This window comes from the organism of the source record quoted next, unplaced genomic scaffold, assembly GCF_019419815.1.
Source record: "Pyrus x bretschneideri cultivar Hongxiangsu unplaced genomic scaffold, Pyrus_bretschneideri_v1 Contig16, whole genome shotgun sequence".
NCBI classification, from domain to species: domain Eukaryota; kingdom Viridiplantae; phylum Streptophyta; class Magnoliopsida; order Rosales; family Rosaceae; genus Pyrus; species Pyrus x bretschneideri.
The window spans coordinates 2,187,819-2,206,308 of NW_025999457.1; the positions used below are offsets into that span (position 1 = coordinate 2,187,819).

General features: G+C 36.5%; 1 protein-coding gene and 1 pseudogene across 1 annotated transcript; one reads left to right on the forward strand and one right to left on the reverse strand.

Annotated features, from left to right (window-relative positions):
• The first annotated feature begins 3,290 nt into the window (after positions 1 to 3,290).
• LOC103965268 (RNA-binding protein FUS-like) lies at positions 3,291 to 4,814 on the forward strand. The gene is given in 3 exon segments (XM_009378304.3): positions 3,291 to 3,551; positions 3,554 to 4,115; positions 4,624 to 4,814. Coding segments are annotated over 2 exon segments (678 nt in total). The 5' UTR covers positions 3,291 to 3,376; the 3' UTR covers positions 4,057 to 4,115; positions 4,624 to 4,814.
• Positions 4,815 to 6,878: 2,064 nt separating this feature from the next.
• On the reverse strand, positions 6,879 to 8,284 carry LOC103965245 (annotated as a pseudogene).
• Positions 8,285 to 18,490: the final 10,206 nt, after the last annotated feature.

Consider the following 18,490-nt stretch of genomic DNA (forward strand, 5'->3'; position numbering starts at 1 on the left):
AAAAATTGAAAAATCAAAACAGGCTACAAACTGAAATTTAAGCAAAACAAAAGATTAAAAATTTCATAAAATGAAAGCCAACGGCTTCAGCTGTTAGAATGAACCAAACAGTAAAAGTGGAATATCATTAATGAAAGTATACAAGTATTCCTCATAAAAAAAACATGTGTACTTTAGCCAGGCAAAACTGATATATCCAACAGAACTTAAGCAATCCATGCATCTCTACGTATAGCCAGGCAAAACTGATTTCACCTCTTTTTTCCAACTTGGTGGATAATGCAATCATCTTCCTGAAATCCAAATCAAAGGGAAAATGAAAATAAATTGTTAAGCACCTATTTCCAGTGATGTTCAGGGACCAAAACTTGCAATCGGCATTGAGAACTCACAAGCACTGACGCATTGCTACTTTGTTATACTAAATAACAACGAACAAAACATGCAACTTAAATGAGCAGCTAAACCATCATTACAAGCAAACAAGATGTACAAAACAATACAAGTTTGGTCAATCATTTAGCTTAAGGTCAAATGCCGTGAGATAAATCTCAATGTTATGACATTAATTTCTAAGAAAGATAGCAAATGCTAAAAACCTTATAGGATCTGCAAAGCAGAGTCTAATAAATAAGTATTTTGAAATCTAACCTTGCTTATATTCCCCAGTTTTGCATCTCATCCAATCTTTGCTCCACAAACGAACTAATCCGGATGATATGTGTGGTATTTGGACCTCTCACTGCCAAAGTCATGAATAGTACCAAAAATTAAAACGATCGATCTAATTCATCAACTTTAATCAACAAACACTACAAGTAAATGTAGAACTACAAATATTTTGAACATGTAAAAGTAACTCGTGGATAACAAAATTACAAAATTAATCTACAAAAGCAGAAAGTGGTGAAACGGTTCTATCAATTTCAAATCGAGATCAATCCCGACAAGAACCAACATAATCAGCCAATAATGCAAATGAACCTTTGCCTCCTTGAATCCATGGGACCTTACAATTTGGGAACCCAACTGATTTTTTAGCAAAAGAAGTGTCATTTCTTTGATTTCGGAGTAATAGTTGTTTTTTCCTGTCAATTAGTTGTCTGTTTTTTTTAATTAGCTTACGAGAAAAATGGCTTTAAGGATAATGCAAATGAGGCATCTTTCAAGGGGCATATGGAATGTGCCTCCCACCATTTCAATGACTTTTTTTAATTACTATGATCTTCTACATCTCTCCTCTCACTTCATGAATTTCATTTACAAATTTCTCGTTAACTAAGGCATTTAGCATCATGCCCTTTTTTTGGTAATCAGATATTACAATTTTACACTTGCTTAAACGGTGAGTTTTATTATAGTACTAATAGTTATATAAACCTACCACATGATGACTCACACTTTTGCCTTAAATCTGATAAGACTGCCTTAATACGTAAACCTGAGTGGAAGATTTCTGTAAAGTGAACTCACACATTTATCTTTTGTAGATGAAGGAATGAATGGAAGAAGATAACCAACTTTTGCACTACCTGTACGATTTGTTCATGTGATTGATCATGGGTAGTTTAGCTAGATCACAAAACTCAATTCATCGGAGTGACACCGGATTACAGTTTAGGCCTCCTCTTAAACCGTCTGTCACAAGCCCGATGCTTGCATATGAACCTTTGCCTCATTGACTCCATGGGACCTTACATTGTGGGAACCCAACTGAGTTTTTGGCATCTTTCATTAACTGGAAAATAAAAAATAAAAATAAAACAAATAAAAAAACAAAAAGAAAACACTGTAATTATCCTGTAATCGTATCTTAATCTCACTGCCATTTCAAATTAAGGGACAGAAAAAGTTGAAAACCACCTGAGTCAACGAAATATCATGTAATCATACGACATGGAAATGAATTTAAATAATTAAATTAAATTCAACATTTTGGCTTGATTGATATTGGTCGAATATTTCCAATCTTTCTTTCCCGGGGAAACAAAAGCGACTACATGGAATTCTATTTTATTTATTTTCCTTCATCTCCTAGGCAACCAAAACAGATCGAAAACTTAAACAAAAAATGCCAGAAAAGTTGATGAAACAAACTACAATAAGCTATAAACATTAAAAATTAAATGACCAATTTAAAACAAGAATATTACATGCGACTAAACTTTGAAATTCCGAGCAGTCTCCAAGCGAGTAAACTTTGACATGCATACAGAAAAGGGAATTAAAATTCAAAATCTAAAATGGATCCCAAAACTGAAAGTTTTTATTTTAGAAAAGAACATACACTGGAGGACAGCCCACTAAAAGATGATCATCTTTACCTCTAGGGTCGAGGTCTAATTCTGCCAGGCTTGGCCGAAAACTGGCCAAAGAATCCGCGGTCACCATTTCTTAGATATGAAATTGAGGAAATCCGGCTATGAATTTGTAGAAACTAACTTGGGGGTTGGAAGGAGGACAGAAAAAGGATTCTGGAGGTATAATTTGACGGTTGTTGGTGATCGGGAGACGGCGGTGCTGTTGCATGCAGAAGAAGGGGGAGAAAGAGGATACGGGCGGGGGAAAGGGGTGGCTGAGGACACAAACTTTTGTGTGTTTGTAAATTAATAAAATAATATCTCTCTGACATTAAAAGGACACATGCAAGCTGGACACAAAATTTTGTGTTCAAACTTTAGTAGGCACAAACACACAACACAAACTAATGGTGCTTTTTTTTTAAAGGGCACAATTGAGATATTTGGGTGTACAATGGACCTTATAAAGCACAATTATGTATTTGTGCTCAATGAAAATGAGAAGGGCACAAATCAATTGTGTTCTTAGCCCATTTTTCTTGTAGTGCGTCCTCTCCAGGGTTGATAAAATTTGATTACCACATTGATATAGCCAAAATAAAATACCTAGAGTCTCAAACAAAAAAATATGTAGTCCAATGGTATGCTTCCCAAACACATTTCAAAAAGAAAAACAAAGAAACGTCGTTTTTCATATTGCCCTTTAGAAGGATATCAACCCTATGACCCTATCTATTCACGTTGGAGAGAGAGAGAGAGAGAGAGAGAGAGAGAGAGAGAGAGAGAGAGAGAGAGGAATGGCGACCGTCGACCAAGGCTTGGATAGGTAGCCATGCAAGTGGCAAAACCACGAGAGTCCCACCTTAGGTGGATATTTTACGTATGAGCTTGTGATGGAGAAGAGCCAAAGCCTCCTGCTGAGAGTTATTTTTAGGACGCCCAACACTTATATAAGAACTCTCCACCACCACCATGCACTCAAACAATATCACAAAACTCAGTCGCCACCTTTCCTCCTCATAACCTTCATTCATTCTCGCACTTTCCTACAGTTCCCAAAATACCCCAAACCCACTATGGTTGATCAGGAGCAGCACAGCCGTGGCCTCTTGTCCAGCCAAAGGGACGAAGAAGAAGACGACAAAACCTCATCCTACTCTCAGTCTCAGTCTGGTTACGGTGCCCGGTCTGGTGGTGGCTTGGGCGACTCCACTACTGGTTACGCTTCCCAAGGACGTACCGGGGCCCGCAGCGGGGCTACGGTGACAGCAACAGCACTGATTACTATGGTGAAGGACGCCTTACTGGCGGAGGCGGCTATGGAGGAGGCAAAATTGATGATTACTCGGAAGAAGGACACGGAGGCCGTGCCGCGTACAGCGAGATCACTGCTTACTCTAGCGAAGGACATCGTACTGATGGAGGTGGCTACGGCGGGGCCAGCAACACAGATAGTTACTCGGAAGAAGAACACGGAGGCCGTGCTACGGAAACCACTACTTTCTCTGGTGAAGGACGTCGTACTGGCGGCGGTGGCTACAGCGATAACACTGATTACTCTGGTGAAGGACGTCATACCCGCGGCCGAGGTGGCTACGGAGACAACACTGATTACTCTGCTGAAGGACGTCGTACAAGCGGCGGAGGTGGCTATGGAGGGGTAAGCACTGATGATGACTCGGAGGAAGGACACGGAGGGCGTGGCAGAGGAGGGTACAGCAAGAGGAGTGAAACCGATGAGTCGAGTGACTATTGAGGAACTTAATTAGTGTGCTGCTGCTACGTACTGGCGATTATGCATTGCCTTGGCCCTTGGTACGTAACAATATCAATATGTCAACCCCTAATTATTTTCATGATTTTAATTAATTAGTACGTGCTTTTAAATTGTATGAGTTGGATATCTTGTTACAAATAGTACGCACGCCAAAGAGAAATGGATTAAGAATTCCCTTAAATTATCCCGGTGATTAAGACTTTTCAACCCACTGCATTCAAGTTCTAACATTTCTCTCCCTTTAAATAATTTATAGGGGAATTGTTACGACATGAGCGTCACCATATTTGTCCAAAAAAAAAAAAACAATTGGAGAGATTAAATTTTGTATAGTTAACAAATTATTTTAATAAATCAGTAATCTGAATGACTACATTATATGCTTGAGGTAGTGAGGCCAAATCTCACCAAAATGTCTTATTGAATTAATCCATAGTTTTCTGCTGTCTGAAATATCGTTTTATTTGATAATTTTTCATTTCTTGGTTACTTAAAAGTATAAAGTTTGACCTTTATTTATGCTTCCTTTTCTTGTTTCTGCTGCAGCATGAGAAGCACGAAGCAGAGAAAGAACAAAAGTCAAAAGAGAAAAGAGGAAGAGACTAAGGAAATGAGAGATTTTTCAGTGTGATTGGAACAAGAAGTGATATATCACGTGTTACTATGAAAATAGTGGGATATGTGTATTAAAATGTTAATAACTTAAAAAGTAAAATTTCACATCATTTATATAAAAATATGTGATGTACCATTTATATTCCCAACATAATATGAAAAATTTCTCCAAGGAAAGAAACATTTCTTCAAAATTTAAACCAAAATAATGATCAATTAACTATTTCTTAATTTTGCATTAAGTTTAATTCAGCTATTTTGTATGGTTACGTACGATCCAAAAAATGTTCATCTCTCAGATTGAATTAATGCTTGTTGAGCGTTTAATTAATTATCAGACTAGTGTTATCTAGTTTTGTTTATCACGCCATGTATTTCGCTGTTAATTTGAACAACATTTCTTTATCGTATTAAATTCTAGAGAAATGTTAAGGAAACTTTTTAAAAATGAGACTTTTCATCGACTCTTCGTCACCTCATGTTCTTGGCACAGTTCTTGTATCAACATTATAAAATATTATGCCAAAATGATGAGGTGGCAAAGAATCTATAGAGAGTGAGTGTTTACTGATCAATTTGGAGAGCTGCAGGAAACAACTTTTGATTTTATAGTTTTTAGGCTTACAAACGCGGAAAATGGATGCGGAATGTGTGAAATAGTTTGTAAGCTTTAGTTAAGAAACTAGGACAATTCAATGTAAAATCCACTACAACTAGATAGAGAAAAAGTTAATGAGCGTAGGGAAACGTATTTAAAAAGGGATGTGTTATCCATACACCTATTTTTACTTCTTACACACCCTTTGTTAATTTCTATCCGTTGATCTTCTTCAATTCATCCGATTCGACTGCCGAAAATTAGAAGGGTGTGTGAAAAGTAAAAAATGATATGTGGATATCACACCCCTTTAAAAAAAGTATAAAAAGTTGAAGAGAATTTGGATAGAGGAAATTTACAACTACGTAGTTTAGTATTCAACGTGAAACAAAATGAGTGCTGATTGTTGACTACTTGACACACTCCTTTTTTATCTGGGCTTGGGACTGACAGCGTATGATAAACTTACATAGGTAAAGTTTACGTAGTAGTAGCTTCCATAATTCCATTCAAATACTTCAACAACTCCAGTTCACATTAGTCGAAGAACTACTCGGAAAATAAACCCCACTCAGGATGCTCCATGCCAAGAAAATACCCCAAAATAAATCAACACTCCAGAAATCCCATGCCTAAAAACTCACCAAAATAAACACTACAAGATACTTTAGGCAGTACAAAGTATATAGTAGTCAACTAGTCATTACTCATTAGTGATCATTTCTTCATTCGTTGCACAAATGAATTCTACATTGGAGAATGTAAGTGTATGAAAGCTAAATATGAAAATCTACTTCTTCGATGTCCAAATTATGTTTGCACCAAATCTTAGAGAAATTTCGTAAACAGAGTTCTGTGGCCACAGAAGCAAAAAATACAATCAGTCCAAGAAAGCACAAATCACAGCAATTCGCGAGACAAACAGTACGGCAAGAACCCTGCAGTGATTCCGTACAGGAACCCAAAAGCTAAGAACAGAGCCCAACCTCAAAGAGAAGTCAAAATCATTTGGCTCGTAAAAGAACAATAACTAACATTGAAAAACTATCTTCAATCATTCACTCATCAATGGAACAGGCTTTTAAAGAACATTGAAATCTTGCAAAGAAAAGAATAACAATGAGCTAGACATGCAAGGTTCTACCCTAGAGCTATAATCTTTACTCTTGTCGAGTAAAGTGGCCCTCTTCATGACAAAGCAATACTGACCAAGATTTCAGGTTAACCAAATATAACCAGGCCCTAGCCAGAAACCCCCACACATAGGCATTCCGCAATGTATGCATTAAACTGTCATGACGTAAAAGGACTGTTTGTGTTTGTGTATCAGCTTGAACCTAAAACATTTCAGTCATAAAACAGACTGGAAACACAGAAATTCATTCAAAGTATGACCAGCTGCCAACATGCAAGGACCTGTTCATAGCACTCGTCGGAACTACATTTTCCTGAACTTAAGTCATTAGTAACCTAAAATACACGCATAGATAAGCGATATCCAAAGATCTTTCACACTTGATAAATAGACTATCTTCAACATGAGTTCTTTATGTATACTTAAGAAAAAGCCCAACTTTCCACACCAACATTAACCAACTACTTTATCATAATAAACAACCATCTTTAAAACATAGCAAGGTGACCTTCAAATAGACTACATTAGCATCACAATATGACAGATATTCAATTTTTTTTGGGAAAAAAACAGCCAGGCCAAGCTCATTATTTCACCGAATACTTTCTCCCTAGCCAAGTAAAATTATACCCACTCAAGGATAAAGCGCACTGTGGTTTAGATACGACGCTGCTTGGGGAGTCTACAACCATTGTGGGGCTTTCTGGTTGTATCTTCAATGTATACAATTGGACTGTGACCCACTCGGGAGCCAGAGAAGCCCTCTTTCCAGCTCATGATAGCTTGCCTTTTCTTCTTAAAATAAGTAAACCCTTTCACCTTCATCACAACTGATTTTAAGCCGATATTTCTTGACATCCGTCCAACATGTTCTGCAGTTGCTTCAGCCGCGTACTGAGCCAATTTTGGTCCTCCTTCCATATCTGGTATGGAACCAGCTGAGGCCCCAAGTTTCCTGTTGCCCTTCGAGTCCGTCACAGTAACAAAGGTATTGTTTTTCATCAGCTTTACGTGGACAATATCACCATTTTTCTATATATTATATCGAGGAAACTGAGAACCCCAAAAGTTGCTCCTTCCATCCTCCTCTACTACTCCCCTCACAAAGTTGATAGACCTGGAATTCCTCTCTCCATTCTCAGAAGCATTGAAACCATTTCGAAAATTTTCTTGGTGCCCTGTAAATCCCACAATATATTTTCAGTCATTAGCAAGAAATTACCATTAATGAAGAATTCATTTCCCTTCCCATCAAACCTCTTGATTCGCCATTTATCTTAGCAAACTAATTTCACAAGCAACCGTATTCAAAATGCGATTCAAAACCCAAAACGCTTAACTTTAACATGTAATCAAATTCATAGGCAACAAAAACAGAAACCCAATGGACGAAATTGGAAAGGAGGCAGGAAGAAGAAGAACTTGCCTGGCGGCATCCTAGAGTCGGAGAAAGACCTGGAAGTGATGAGCTCGGCGTGGCCAGGGCATCGGGTTCTAGCTAGCTGGTGAATCAGAGAGGAAGACAGTCGAGAAAGAGAAGAATACATCGCATGTACGATTTCCTGAGGAAATTAAACAAACACTTAATCGGTAATCTGAATAGAAATTGAATAGCATTTCCAATTCCATCAGCTACTGGAGTGTGAAAGAGAAACAAGCCACCAACTACAAAGAGGAAATCGAACAAACCCTAAATCGTAAAATTTTGAGAGAAGAAAATCCAACCCATAAGAAATCCCAATCATTCAAACGAATTGAAACCCACAGAAAATACTCATATTGACTTAAAGAAGAAGCTGAATGCAAGTGATTATTTTGATCTGCTGTATTTCTATTATACCAACTGTGACGGAATTGGAACTAACCTAAAAATATACAGCTCTCAGATCTTGGTTGTAGCTTATTACTGTTATATGGTCTTAACCATGGATAAACTGCAGATCCAAATATCTTTATAGACTTCAAATTTGGTTGCTTGTTATACAATCTTTTGTAAGGAGATTCCAGTGCCAAAGACTTATAAGTCATTCTATTTATCAAGAACACTGAATGTGCGCATGCATAATACCAAAATTCAATAGGTAAACTAGTAGCAATAAGCAGAGTTATAGCAGTCTCTACAACATGCATGTGCTTCCTCTCAACTACTCCATTTTGTTGTGGAGTGTAGGGACAATATATCATATGTTTAACTCATTTTGCACCAAGAAAAGTTATAAAACTAAGACTGGTGTATTCTCTTCCTCCATCAGCTTGTAAACACTTAATAACAGTTCCAAATTGAGTAAGAACAAAATTTTATAACCTCACAAATGTAGTAATTGTATCAGATTGTATCAGATTTGTTGCACAATGGAAAAATCCAAACATACTTTGTATATTCGCCAACAAAAGTTATAGAGTATCTTTCAACAGATTTTACAGGAGATGGTCCCCATATGTCTGAGTGAAGCTTCTAAAATGGTAAAGAACATTTATCACTTCTAGTAGGAAAAAGAATTCTAGACATCTTTCCTTTTATACAATGAGTACAGAGACTATGATCACTATCTATTTCTATGACTTATGTTGGACTGTTTTAGCATGACAGACAAAATCTCATGTGTAGGATGTCCCAATCTTTGATGCCAAAGTTTTGACTTTACCAACTGTCCCAAAAAAGCTGAATTATGGACTATACACTTCACTCATTTTGATCATTTGACAACTGGTATTTGAAACCGCTCCCTAGGCTTACTTTTTCCTTGATACAAAACCTCATTTGTCTTCTTGTCCAACACAAAAAAACTCACTTTCATCACATATAAACCCGCTGTGGTTATTAGCACATAATTGTTGCACAGAGAGAAGATTCCTTGCAATCTTAGACACATGTAACACATTATTAAGAATAATTTCATAAGAATTGTGTTTGAGTTTAGTTGAACCAATATTGTCAATGGTTAAACATGTGCCATTGCCAATTGTGATTTTCTCAGAACATTCAAATGGAGTGACTTGATTAAGTGAATTCACATTTGCAGTGATATGATGAGAAGCTCCAGTGTCAACAATCTAAGAATCTTGAGGAGCATATTGAGTTTTTTTCTGTGCTGTCATAGCATTCAATGTTGCAGGTGGAGGTTGACCTTGAAATGCATAATTTGCCTTGTGAAAACATTCCAGTGCAGAATTGTTCTTGCCTTTATAACCACCATTTGATCTGTAATTGTTGTTTCCCTTGTAATTGGAACCATTAAAAGGTTTATGGCCAAAGTTTGGTCTTAGACCACCAGAATTATGACCATTGCCCATAAAACCAAAACCATAAGACTGTGAATCAAAGAATTGAGGCTACTGTGCATATGGTTGCTGTGGATATTGTTATGGATATGGTTGTTGTTGATATTGTTGTTATGTAATTGTACCACTTGTGGTAGCAGGAATATGATAATGACTCAAAGGGTTAGAACCAGATGCATTTGATGTATTCTATGTGTAGATGAACCTCGAGTGTATAAAGCATCCATGCTTTGAGACAACACATTCATTTCTCCTTCAATTTCTTTTTCATCACCTAGCAACTGAGCATGAAATTCTTTCAATGTATAGATGACTCTCTAGCAGAAATAACAATTCGAATTATTGCATACTCCTTTGGCAACCTAGCAAGACCAGCTATCATCACATCATTGTCAGAAACAAATTCCCTTGCAGTTGTCAATTGTTCTCTAATTTTCTTGAGCCTTAACAAATACTTATTAATTGAATCTGACCCTTTCTGTATTGTATGCAATTCAGTTTTCAGATGATTAATTCTGAACTTAGACACAAAAACAAAACGTTCCACAAGATTTGACCAAGCTTCTGCAGCAGTTTTGCAACCAAGAACATACTTAATGGCTTCATCAAACAAAGTTTCTAACAGAAGACTATGTAATGCCATATCAGTTGATTCCCATTCATTATATGCTACAGTTATCTCAGTAGTGACTCCAGTATCAGTGTGTATCACAGACTTTGATGGACAAACATTAGTACCATCAAAGTGAACAAACATTTTGTAACCTTTTAGAACTGACTTGAACTGAAATGCTCATTTGGCAAAGTTATCATCCTTCAGTTTTATTGTAAGCATGCCCAAAAGACTTTCAACTTTAACACTAGTTGTAGACATGATGAAATGCTCAAGAAACACCGAATTCTACATCACAGAGAAGAAACTCAACACACTGATGTGAGAATAATACTCACAGCTACCAAATTATTCAAGAAAGTTTGACACTTTCTTACTGTTCAAGGAAGATTGACACTTTCCTTACAAATCAAGAAAGATTTTTAAATGAAGAAAGACTGATACTTTCTTGAAATAACAACTGGTCAGAAAAATAAGAATTCACAAGAACATTCAAGAATCATAGAAATTCCAAATCACAGAATCTTGTCAACTTTAATCGCAGAAAACTTTATCACAGATGCATAATACTGATGAATTAGGGTCCCAAAATACTGATTGAAGATACAAGCAATAGCACCTAATAAGCAAACAACAACTGCATCGATTTCTTGAACTCAGAAATGAGATTGAATCAGCACCAATACCAGAAACCAGAAGAACTCCAGACTTGAATGAGCAGAAGAAACGATGGAGTTTCAGGATCGAAGATGGCCGTGAGCCATTGATGGTGATGATACCATATTGGCTTTACTGAATTTGTGAGATGGTGCATGACAATGTTATACAGGCGCTGTGCTTGTCAGTCCGGATGGGGCATTCCCTGCTGATGTGCACAGGACAAGGTTAATTTCTGTCCTAGAGAAGTGTAGAATTAAAAAGTGGGAGCTTTATACAGTTAATAATGCTTCATGTTTAGGTCTTCCATTGGGAATTCCCGAGGGTTCAAGTTATTTTTAATTGTGACGGAAACACAAGTAGTACATCACGTGTTTTAATAGAAGTGGTGAGAAATTTATTTTTTCAGTTATTAACGTTTTAGCACATATATCTCACCATTTGTATATTAACATGTGATGTATCATCCGTGTACCAATCACACTGAAAAATCTCTCCATTCAATGATACAGGTTAAATCAGCAAGGGGCGTCCTTTTTGGGTTTGGCGGATGTTTGAACCTCAAAACGTCCTTGTGCACGGACTCGAATGGAAGCCTGGTTAAGTAGCTCCGCTAGTTGCAGTGTGAAATTAAGGGATTTTCCGAGATTGTTGAAAGGTTGGCAATTAAAGTTTAATCACGTGATTGCTCTTGTGCAATGGAAGATCAAGTTGGCCAAACGTGATTGCTCTTGTGCAATAGAAGATCAAGTTGGCCAAACAATCTGATTAAGGTGCCTGCTTTATCATTAAGCTCAATTTTATGTATCAGTATAAATTTGCCCTTGTTGATATAATTTAGATTGTATGAAAAAGGTTAATTCAATGAATATGGTAAGCTCAGTTTTTTGTTCTCTTAGTATGATTATGATTTTTCTTGACAAAATTTAGATCCACCAATGCAAGACATATTGTTAGTTCTATATTATTATGCATGAGTTGAAAAAAGATGATGGGTTTGCGCTTTTTGGTTTTCTTCTCCAAATCTTAAACTCCAATGTAAGGAATTAGGACTCGTTTGGAAGTGTCTTTAAAATGAAGGGTCGGAGAGAGTGGTTGTGCTTAGAGGCTGTGCTGCTTGGACAAAGATAAAGATGGGTCTTTGTTCATTTTCTTTTTGTCGTCGGTGGTGGTGGGTTTGGCTAAATCCGGCGGGCATTTGGGGGGAGACTTGGCGGAGCGGCAAGAAATGTTGGGTTGGGATTTGTCAAAAAGGTGAAGAGAAGATGGGTCGCTTTGTATCTTAAGGAATTCACAGTCCAATGGACAGCACTCGTAGCCATCAAGATTGAGAGTTGTTTGGTAAACGAAGATGATGTCGATATTTTGGCGCCTCATCTAAAATGGAAGTAAAATTCTGAGCTTATAATGAACCCTAATGTGAATTTAACGGTTGAATTATTTTGGAAAAGTGCAAAAAAAAGAGGTGAACTGTTCAGAAAATGAAGATGTTGTCGATATTTTAGCACCTCAATTAAAATAAAAGCAAAATTCTAGACTTAAAACGAACCTAAAGTGAACATAGCGCTTTGTTAACTTTTAGAAATTTAATATTTAAATATTAGTATTATTAATATTTAAATATTAAATATTCAACTGAATGAAAATTAAAGTGGTCATGGATGGATTTGACCGGCAGCTTTTCAAGGGTTACGCATGTATGAACAAAGTCACAACCTTTGTCATTTTGGATACAGATGAAACTTTGAAAAAGGTTCATCTTTGTCTTATGGAAAATTAGACACAACCTTTATGTTTCAGTTGCAAACGCAATTTGAATAAGGGTGGCGTCCTTTGCCTTTTGGAAGCAGACGCAACCTTTGAAAAGGGGGCATGTCAAAGCCCATAAATAGATCACCAAGTCAAGCATTCTAGATATAGTTTTGCATCCAGAAATCAATTAGAAATTAGAGTAATTTAGTGTTTGATAAAGAGAGAGTTTTAAACATTTATGGTTCGCTGTTCTTTGTGGATTGAAGTGCTACTTCCGCAAAGAGAAAGATCATTGTATCCTGGGAGACATTTGTCAACGCAAACCTTGAGAAACCACTGAGGAGTAATCTTGTCTTAAGACTATAGAATCAAATTCTAGCCTCGATCTCTTAAGGTTCTTCTATTCCTTGTTCTTCTTTCATTTATAAAGATTCTATTGTGTGTTATTTAATAGTTTATAATAAAATATATAGTAGTTTCTCTAAAGTTTTTCCAACATTAACTTCAGGACATTGCATCCCTTTGACCTATGAGGGGGTGAGTATCTGGGGTGGGGATGAATAAACTATTTCCGACATATGCCCAAACTACAACTGCCATTCAAATGAAATGAAACCGCCGCTACAACTACCACTACCGGCCATAATAAATTATCTTTCTGGACGGAAGTCTTAGATAATTTGTCGGCCGGAACTCTAGGAGGTAGTGAGTATCTGACGGTGAATATACTCTGAACTACAGATGCCCAAACTCCAACTACCATTCAAATAAAATGGCACCCGCACTAGTCACTACCACTACCACCACAGGCCATAATAAATTATATATCTTTCCTTAGTCAAGAAGGAAGGGAGGGATTTGGCCCTCACCTCACCTCAACATTTTTAGAAGGAACTCAAATGGAAAGGTTTACCGTTATTATAATGTGTCAGTCTAATTATATAGCAGTCTAACTATATAATGCTACGTGTAAGTTTGATTTTACATAATACTTTATTATCAAACAAGATCGTTACATGACAATGAATTCGTTTTATACAAGTTGCTCTCCAACTTTTTAGAAAGTTGATGATTTACCATAAACACAATCAATAATATGTGGAGTAGCCCGCATGCAATGTCCCTTCTTTCTTGGATATGAGATTCATACTCTCAACATGCACTCCTCACGCGTAGCAAGCTTCCAAGCCTAATATAAGGACAACACAAATTAGGTGACGTGGAATACATGTCGCCGTTGGACTTCAAACACGAAACAACCTACTCTAATACCAAGTAGAAATATGACTCATTGTATTGATTTTTGTAAATATTACAATATATATGTGTAGGATTATATCAATCTATATTTAGATAGGAAGCCTGACATCACTTACAACTAAAAATTACATTTCGTGCCATAATTATGAAGATTATTTCAAACTAATTAACTTTAATATATATATATATAATTAAAACAAATTTAAAAAAAAAATAAAACAAAAAAAATTAAAAAAAACCAGCTCCTATGAGTGTTCGACCTGTTTCAATATAATTTGATAACGTGTCACATTTTATGCAAGGTGGAGCCATTTATTCATTTTTAGTTTAATATTAAATTTTTAATATTGAGAACTAGTTAATAGTTCATAACTTCATTGGGTAATAAGATGGCCCCATTTGATCTTCTATGGAGTTAATCTATAAGTTTATTGGAAGAGATTCCCATTATTAAAAAAAAAAAGAAAAAGAAAAAAAAAAGGGAATTAATTCTAAGCCACACCACATTAAATTTTAATGATTCGCACGGTCTATTTTTTAAGTTGCACCTTATAGATCATCTTTGTAAAATATTAGTCAATTCGGAAATATTTGAGGTATCTAATTGAGTTTAAAGAAATTAATGAAGACTATGTTCTAAGAAAGTAGTGAATACAATTAAATAGGCAAATGATTTCGGATTGATTGAATTTCCGCAAGTATGTGATATGAATCATAACTTACAAAAAAGACGGTTTGAATCATTAAAATTTGATGCGGAGTGGGTCTCATAACTAATTCCAATTTTGTTCAAATATATGGGGCGATCCCTTCACCATCTCCAACTGAAAGGGAGCCAAAAAGCCATGTTTAGCCCTATAGCCTTGCAAGAAATTATTTTTTAATGAACAGTGTTATGCTATATTTTATACCATCTTCAACTGAGGGTGCCAAAGGGCCATAGGCCCAAACATAGCCACTTTGACAAAAAAAACCCGTCTCCAACCGAAGATAGCTATTTTATAGCTCCTTCAATAATTTATTATTTTATTTGAATTAATATGGTTAATTAAATTAAACTACCATATTAAAATAAGGTTTTCGGACATATTTTGATTACCACTTGTTGCTAAATGAATATGCCTTTGGATTTCTTATCTTTATATATGAAAATGATGTGAAAAATTGGTGAAGAATTGAAATAAAATGAGGTAAGATAGTATGGAATGGTGAAAAGAATGTGAGAAATAGTGTAGAAATGGCTTAGGTATTTATAGGAAAAAAATTATAATTTTTTTTTCTAATTTTGTCTAAAAAAAAAAATTTAAATCCTACAGTAACCTGACGTCAGCTAGCATGGGTTTAGGCTAGTGCAAACGGGCTGTGTGAAATCCCATTCCTGGATTTCACTGTTATAATCTACGTATTTGTATTATTGGGATTTTATATTATTTTTCGGGAATTTATATTAATTTATTTGAATTTAGGTTTTAATTAAACTAGTTATGAGGGTAGAAGTTTCGAAATTAATTATTTAAATTCCGTAGATCTTTTGAGGTCATAATTTATATTTTCGAATAGAGCTCGATCTCACGAACGTGTAGGCGAAAACCGTACGTGAAATGGAGTTATAACAAAGAAATTAAAGATGTTTTAGTTGTTGGGAAATAAATAAATGTTTAGAAGCTGCGAAATGGCAGCAAGGGAGAGGGAAGAAAGGAGAGTGTGGGAAAGAAAATAAGAAGAACAGCCCAATCAAAGGGGAGAGCGAGGAGGGGAAAGGAGAGAGACCCGAGTTGGGTCATTTTTGACCCGCGAATGATCATTTTTGACACCATATCTCCTTCATCCGACTTCCATTTTTGGTGATCTTGGTGTCCATGGAAAGCTCTTTACGAGTCCTACATCCCTGTAGTGTTAGATTTCCATTTTTCTTTTCATTTTCTAGGTGGAAGCCACAAAGTGCAAAGGGTTTTCCGACGAGTTTTCTCATGTTACGGTGATTCCAACAACAATTACCGTCGATCACCACTACCAATAGACTCCCTTCAACCCCTGGAGCAAGCCCCAAGCATTGGATGAGGCATCGAAGTTCGTTTTGGCAATGAATCGAGAAACACCTATTTTTAGGTCTTCCGGCGGGTTCGAGGGCAATTGGAGCTTTTCCCGGCCAAATTGGACTTGGCCACATGTATGAAACTTGCTCCACTCATTGAGATATATTTTCTTGTAAATTTTGGTAATTTTCGAAAATAGTTGAATTTTCCGGCGAGTCGAAGCGGCCGACCGCCACCCGTGGTGGCGCGTGGCCAGTGAGCCGACGGTGTCTTTCTAAGTCCAATTAGATGCCCTGAATTCATAATTGATATCCGCATGAAGTGGTTTGATCGTTGAGCTTAGTTTCATTATGATACATCACTTGATCAAAATTTGAATCGACGATCCAACCGTTGGATCGTCACCAAACTTTAATGCGTTATAGAACACAATATTTGAGGATAGTTGGAACTGACGGATCAGGAATCTGACATACAGATCTTCCTGAATTGGATTTCTAAGTTAGTAAAAGTAATTGTTAACCGCCACCTAATTCTAGCAATTGGCAAAGACCCGACCGTCGGATCGCAATGAGATTTTAGTATATTGTTCTTTGAGCATAATGTGGACCTTAGGAAGTTACGGATCTAGATTATGATGTGCGGATCTTCTGGATTAAATTGGTAGGGTGTGAACCCCACTGTTGATTTTTGTCAACAGGACTTGAACCATTTGAATTAGTAAAATTAGTATTACTAGAGGCTCAGTGAAGCTTTGCAGATTTGTCTCAGTGAGTGACTTTAATATATATGATATGGTGATTACCTGATTCTTTATATTAATATCCTTTGTGGATATGGCATGGTTTTATAAATGAGTTTTATATTAAAATGTGATTCTTTTATAATTGGCCATCGATCTAATTTTATTAAATGTGATTTGATTCATGTATTCATAATATTTGTGAAAAAGTGATTCGAATTGCATATTGAAATGTTTTATAAATTGAAGGCTAGTAGGGGACTATGAACCTGCTTGGTTAATCCATATTGGGGGGTCACTAGTGGTCATGCTTGGCTAAACCGCATTAGGGGGCTATACTATATATGGATCACGCTTGGTTAATCCGCATTGGGCAATCCTTATGGCCATTTATACTTACGGGTGATCATGCTTGGTTAATCTGCGTTGGGTGATTACTGCCTAACAGTTCAAATTGCATATTGAAATGTTTTATAAATTGAAGGCTAGTAGGGGACTATGAACCTGCTTGGTTAATCCATATTGGGGGGTCACTAGTGGTCCTGCTTGGTTAAACCGTATTGGGGGACCATACTATATATGGATTGCGCTTGGTTAATCAGCGTGGGGCGATCGTTATGGCCATGTATGCTTAGGAGTGATCATGTTTGGTTAATTTGCACTGGGTGATCACTTCCTAACAAATGTAGGAGTGACTCTGCTTGGTTAATCCACATTGGGGGGGTCACTACCTGCTTGGTTACATTCTTAGGGGTGGCTTTGCTTGGTTAATCCACTTTGGGGGGGCCATTTCCTGTTTGGTTACTTATGTAGGCTTCTGCCAAAAAACATCCCTCTAGCCCTAGTTTTTAATGTACATATGAATGATGGTTTTTAAGAATCTTGGTGGTTTGAATGGGAAAAGCCGTTGGATGTCTGGGTGACTCCTTCGGAGTTGTTAGAGACTTGACTATGTTTTCATATCTATGAACTTATATTTGAGGTTTATAAACGGTTGTCGATGGTCTTTCTTTTATTGAATATCACATACTTGTATAATTGTCACTCACCCGTGCTTCATAGTTTATCCGAGTTCTGGTTGGCCAGTGCACCATTTCCCTGATATAGGCATTGATTATACATGTAATAGATTTAGGTAGACTACGAGAAACGCTAGATATTTTGGATTCCGTTGACTGGTCTGGAATCCTTGCTCTTGTTCATTTCCATAAAGTTAGTTCGACCCTAGATTCGAGTGAGTGGGAATTGCTTACAGTAGACATTTTGTCTATAAATTAGAATTACCATGTTATTTCTTGGAATCCAGGCAAGGAATTATGTAGAATTCCGTTATTAAATTTTGTGCATTGATATGTGATCTTGTTGACTGATTAACGTAATTAAATGTGAATATCGTGCCTCCTTGATTCATGGAATTGGTTACTTGAAGTAATTGTGGAATGACGCTAGACATGAGTGTTGTTATTATGATTATTTTAGTTGATCAATGTTCTAGAGAATAATATTGTGCATTGATAATTCTTTAAGATGTTACACGCTATGAATTGTGATTTTATGTGGGAAACATGATGATTTATGTGATGGATGAAGTGGAAATGTTAATCGTCATGTGGGATTGTTATGTTGGATATCATTGTTATTGTTATGATTAGACTTGTTGATAAATATGGCTAGAGAATATGATTGTGCTTCATCGTTTGTTCTTTGAAATATTGCATGATAT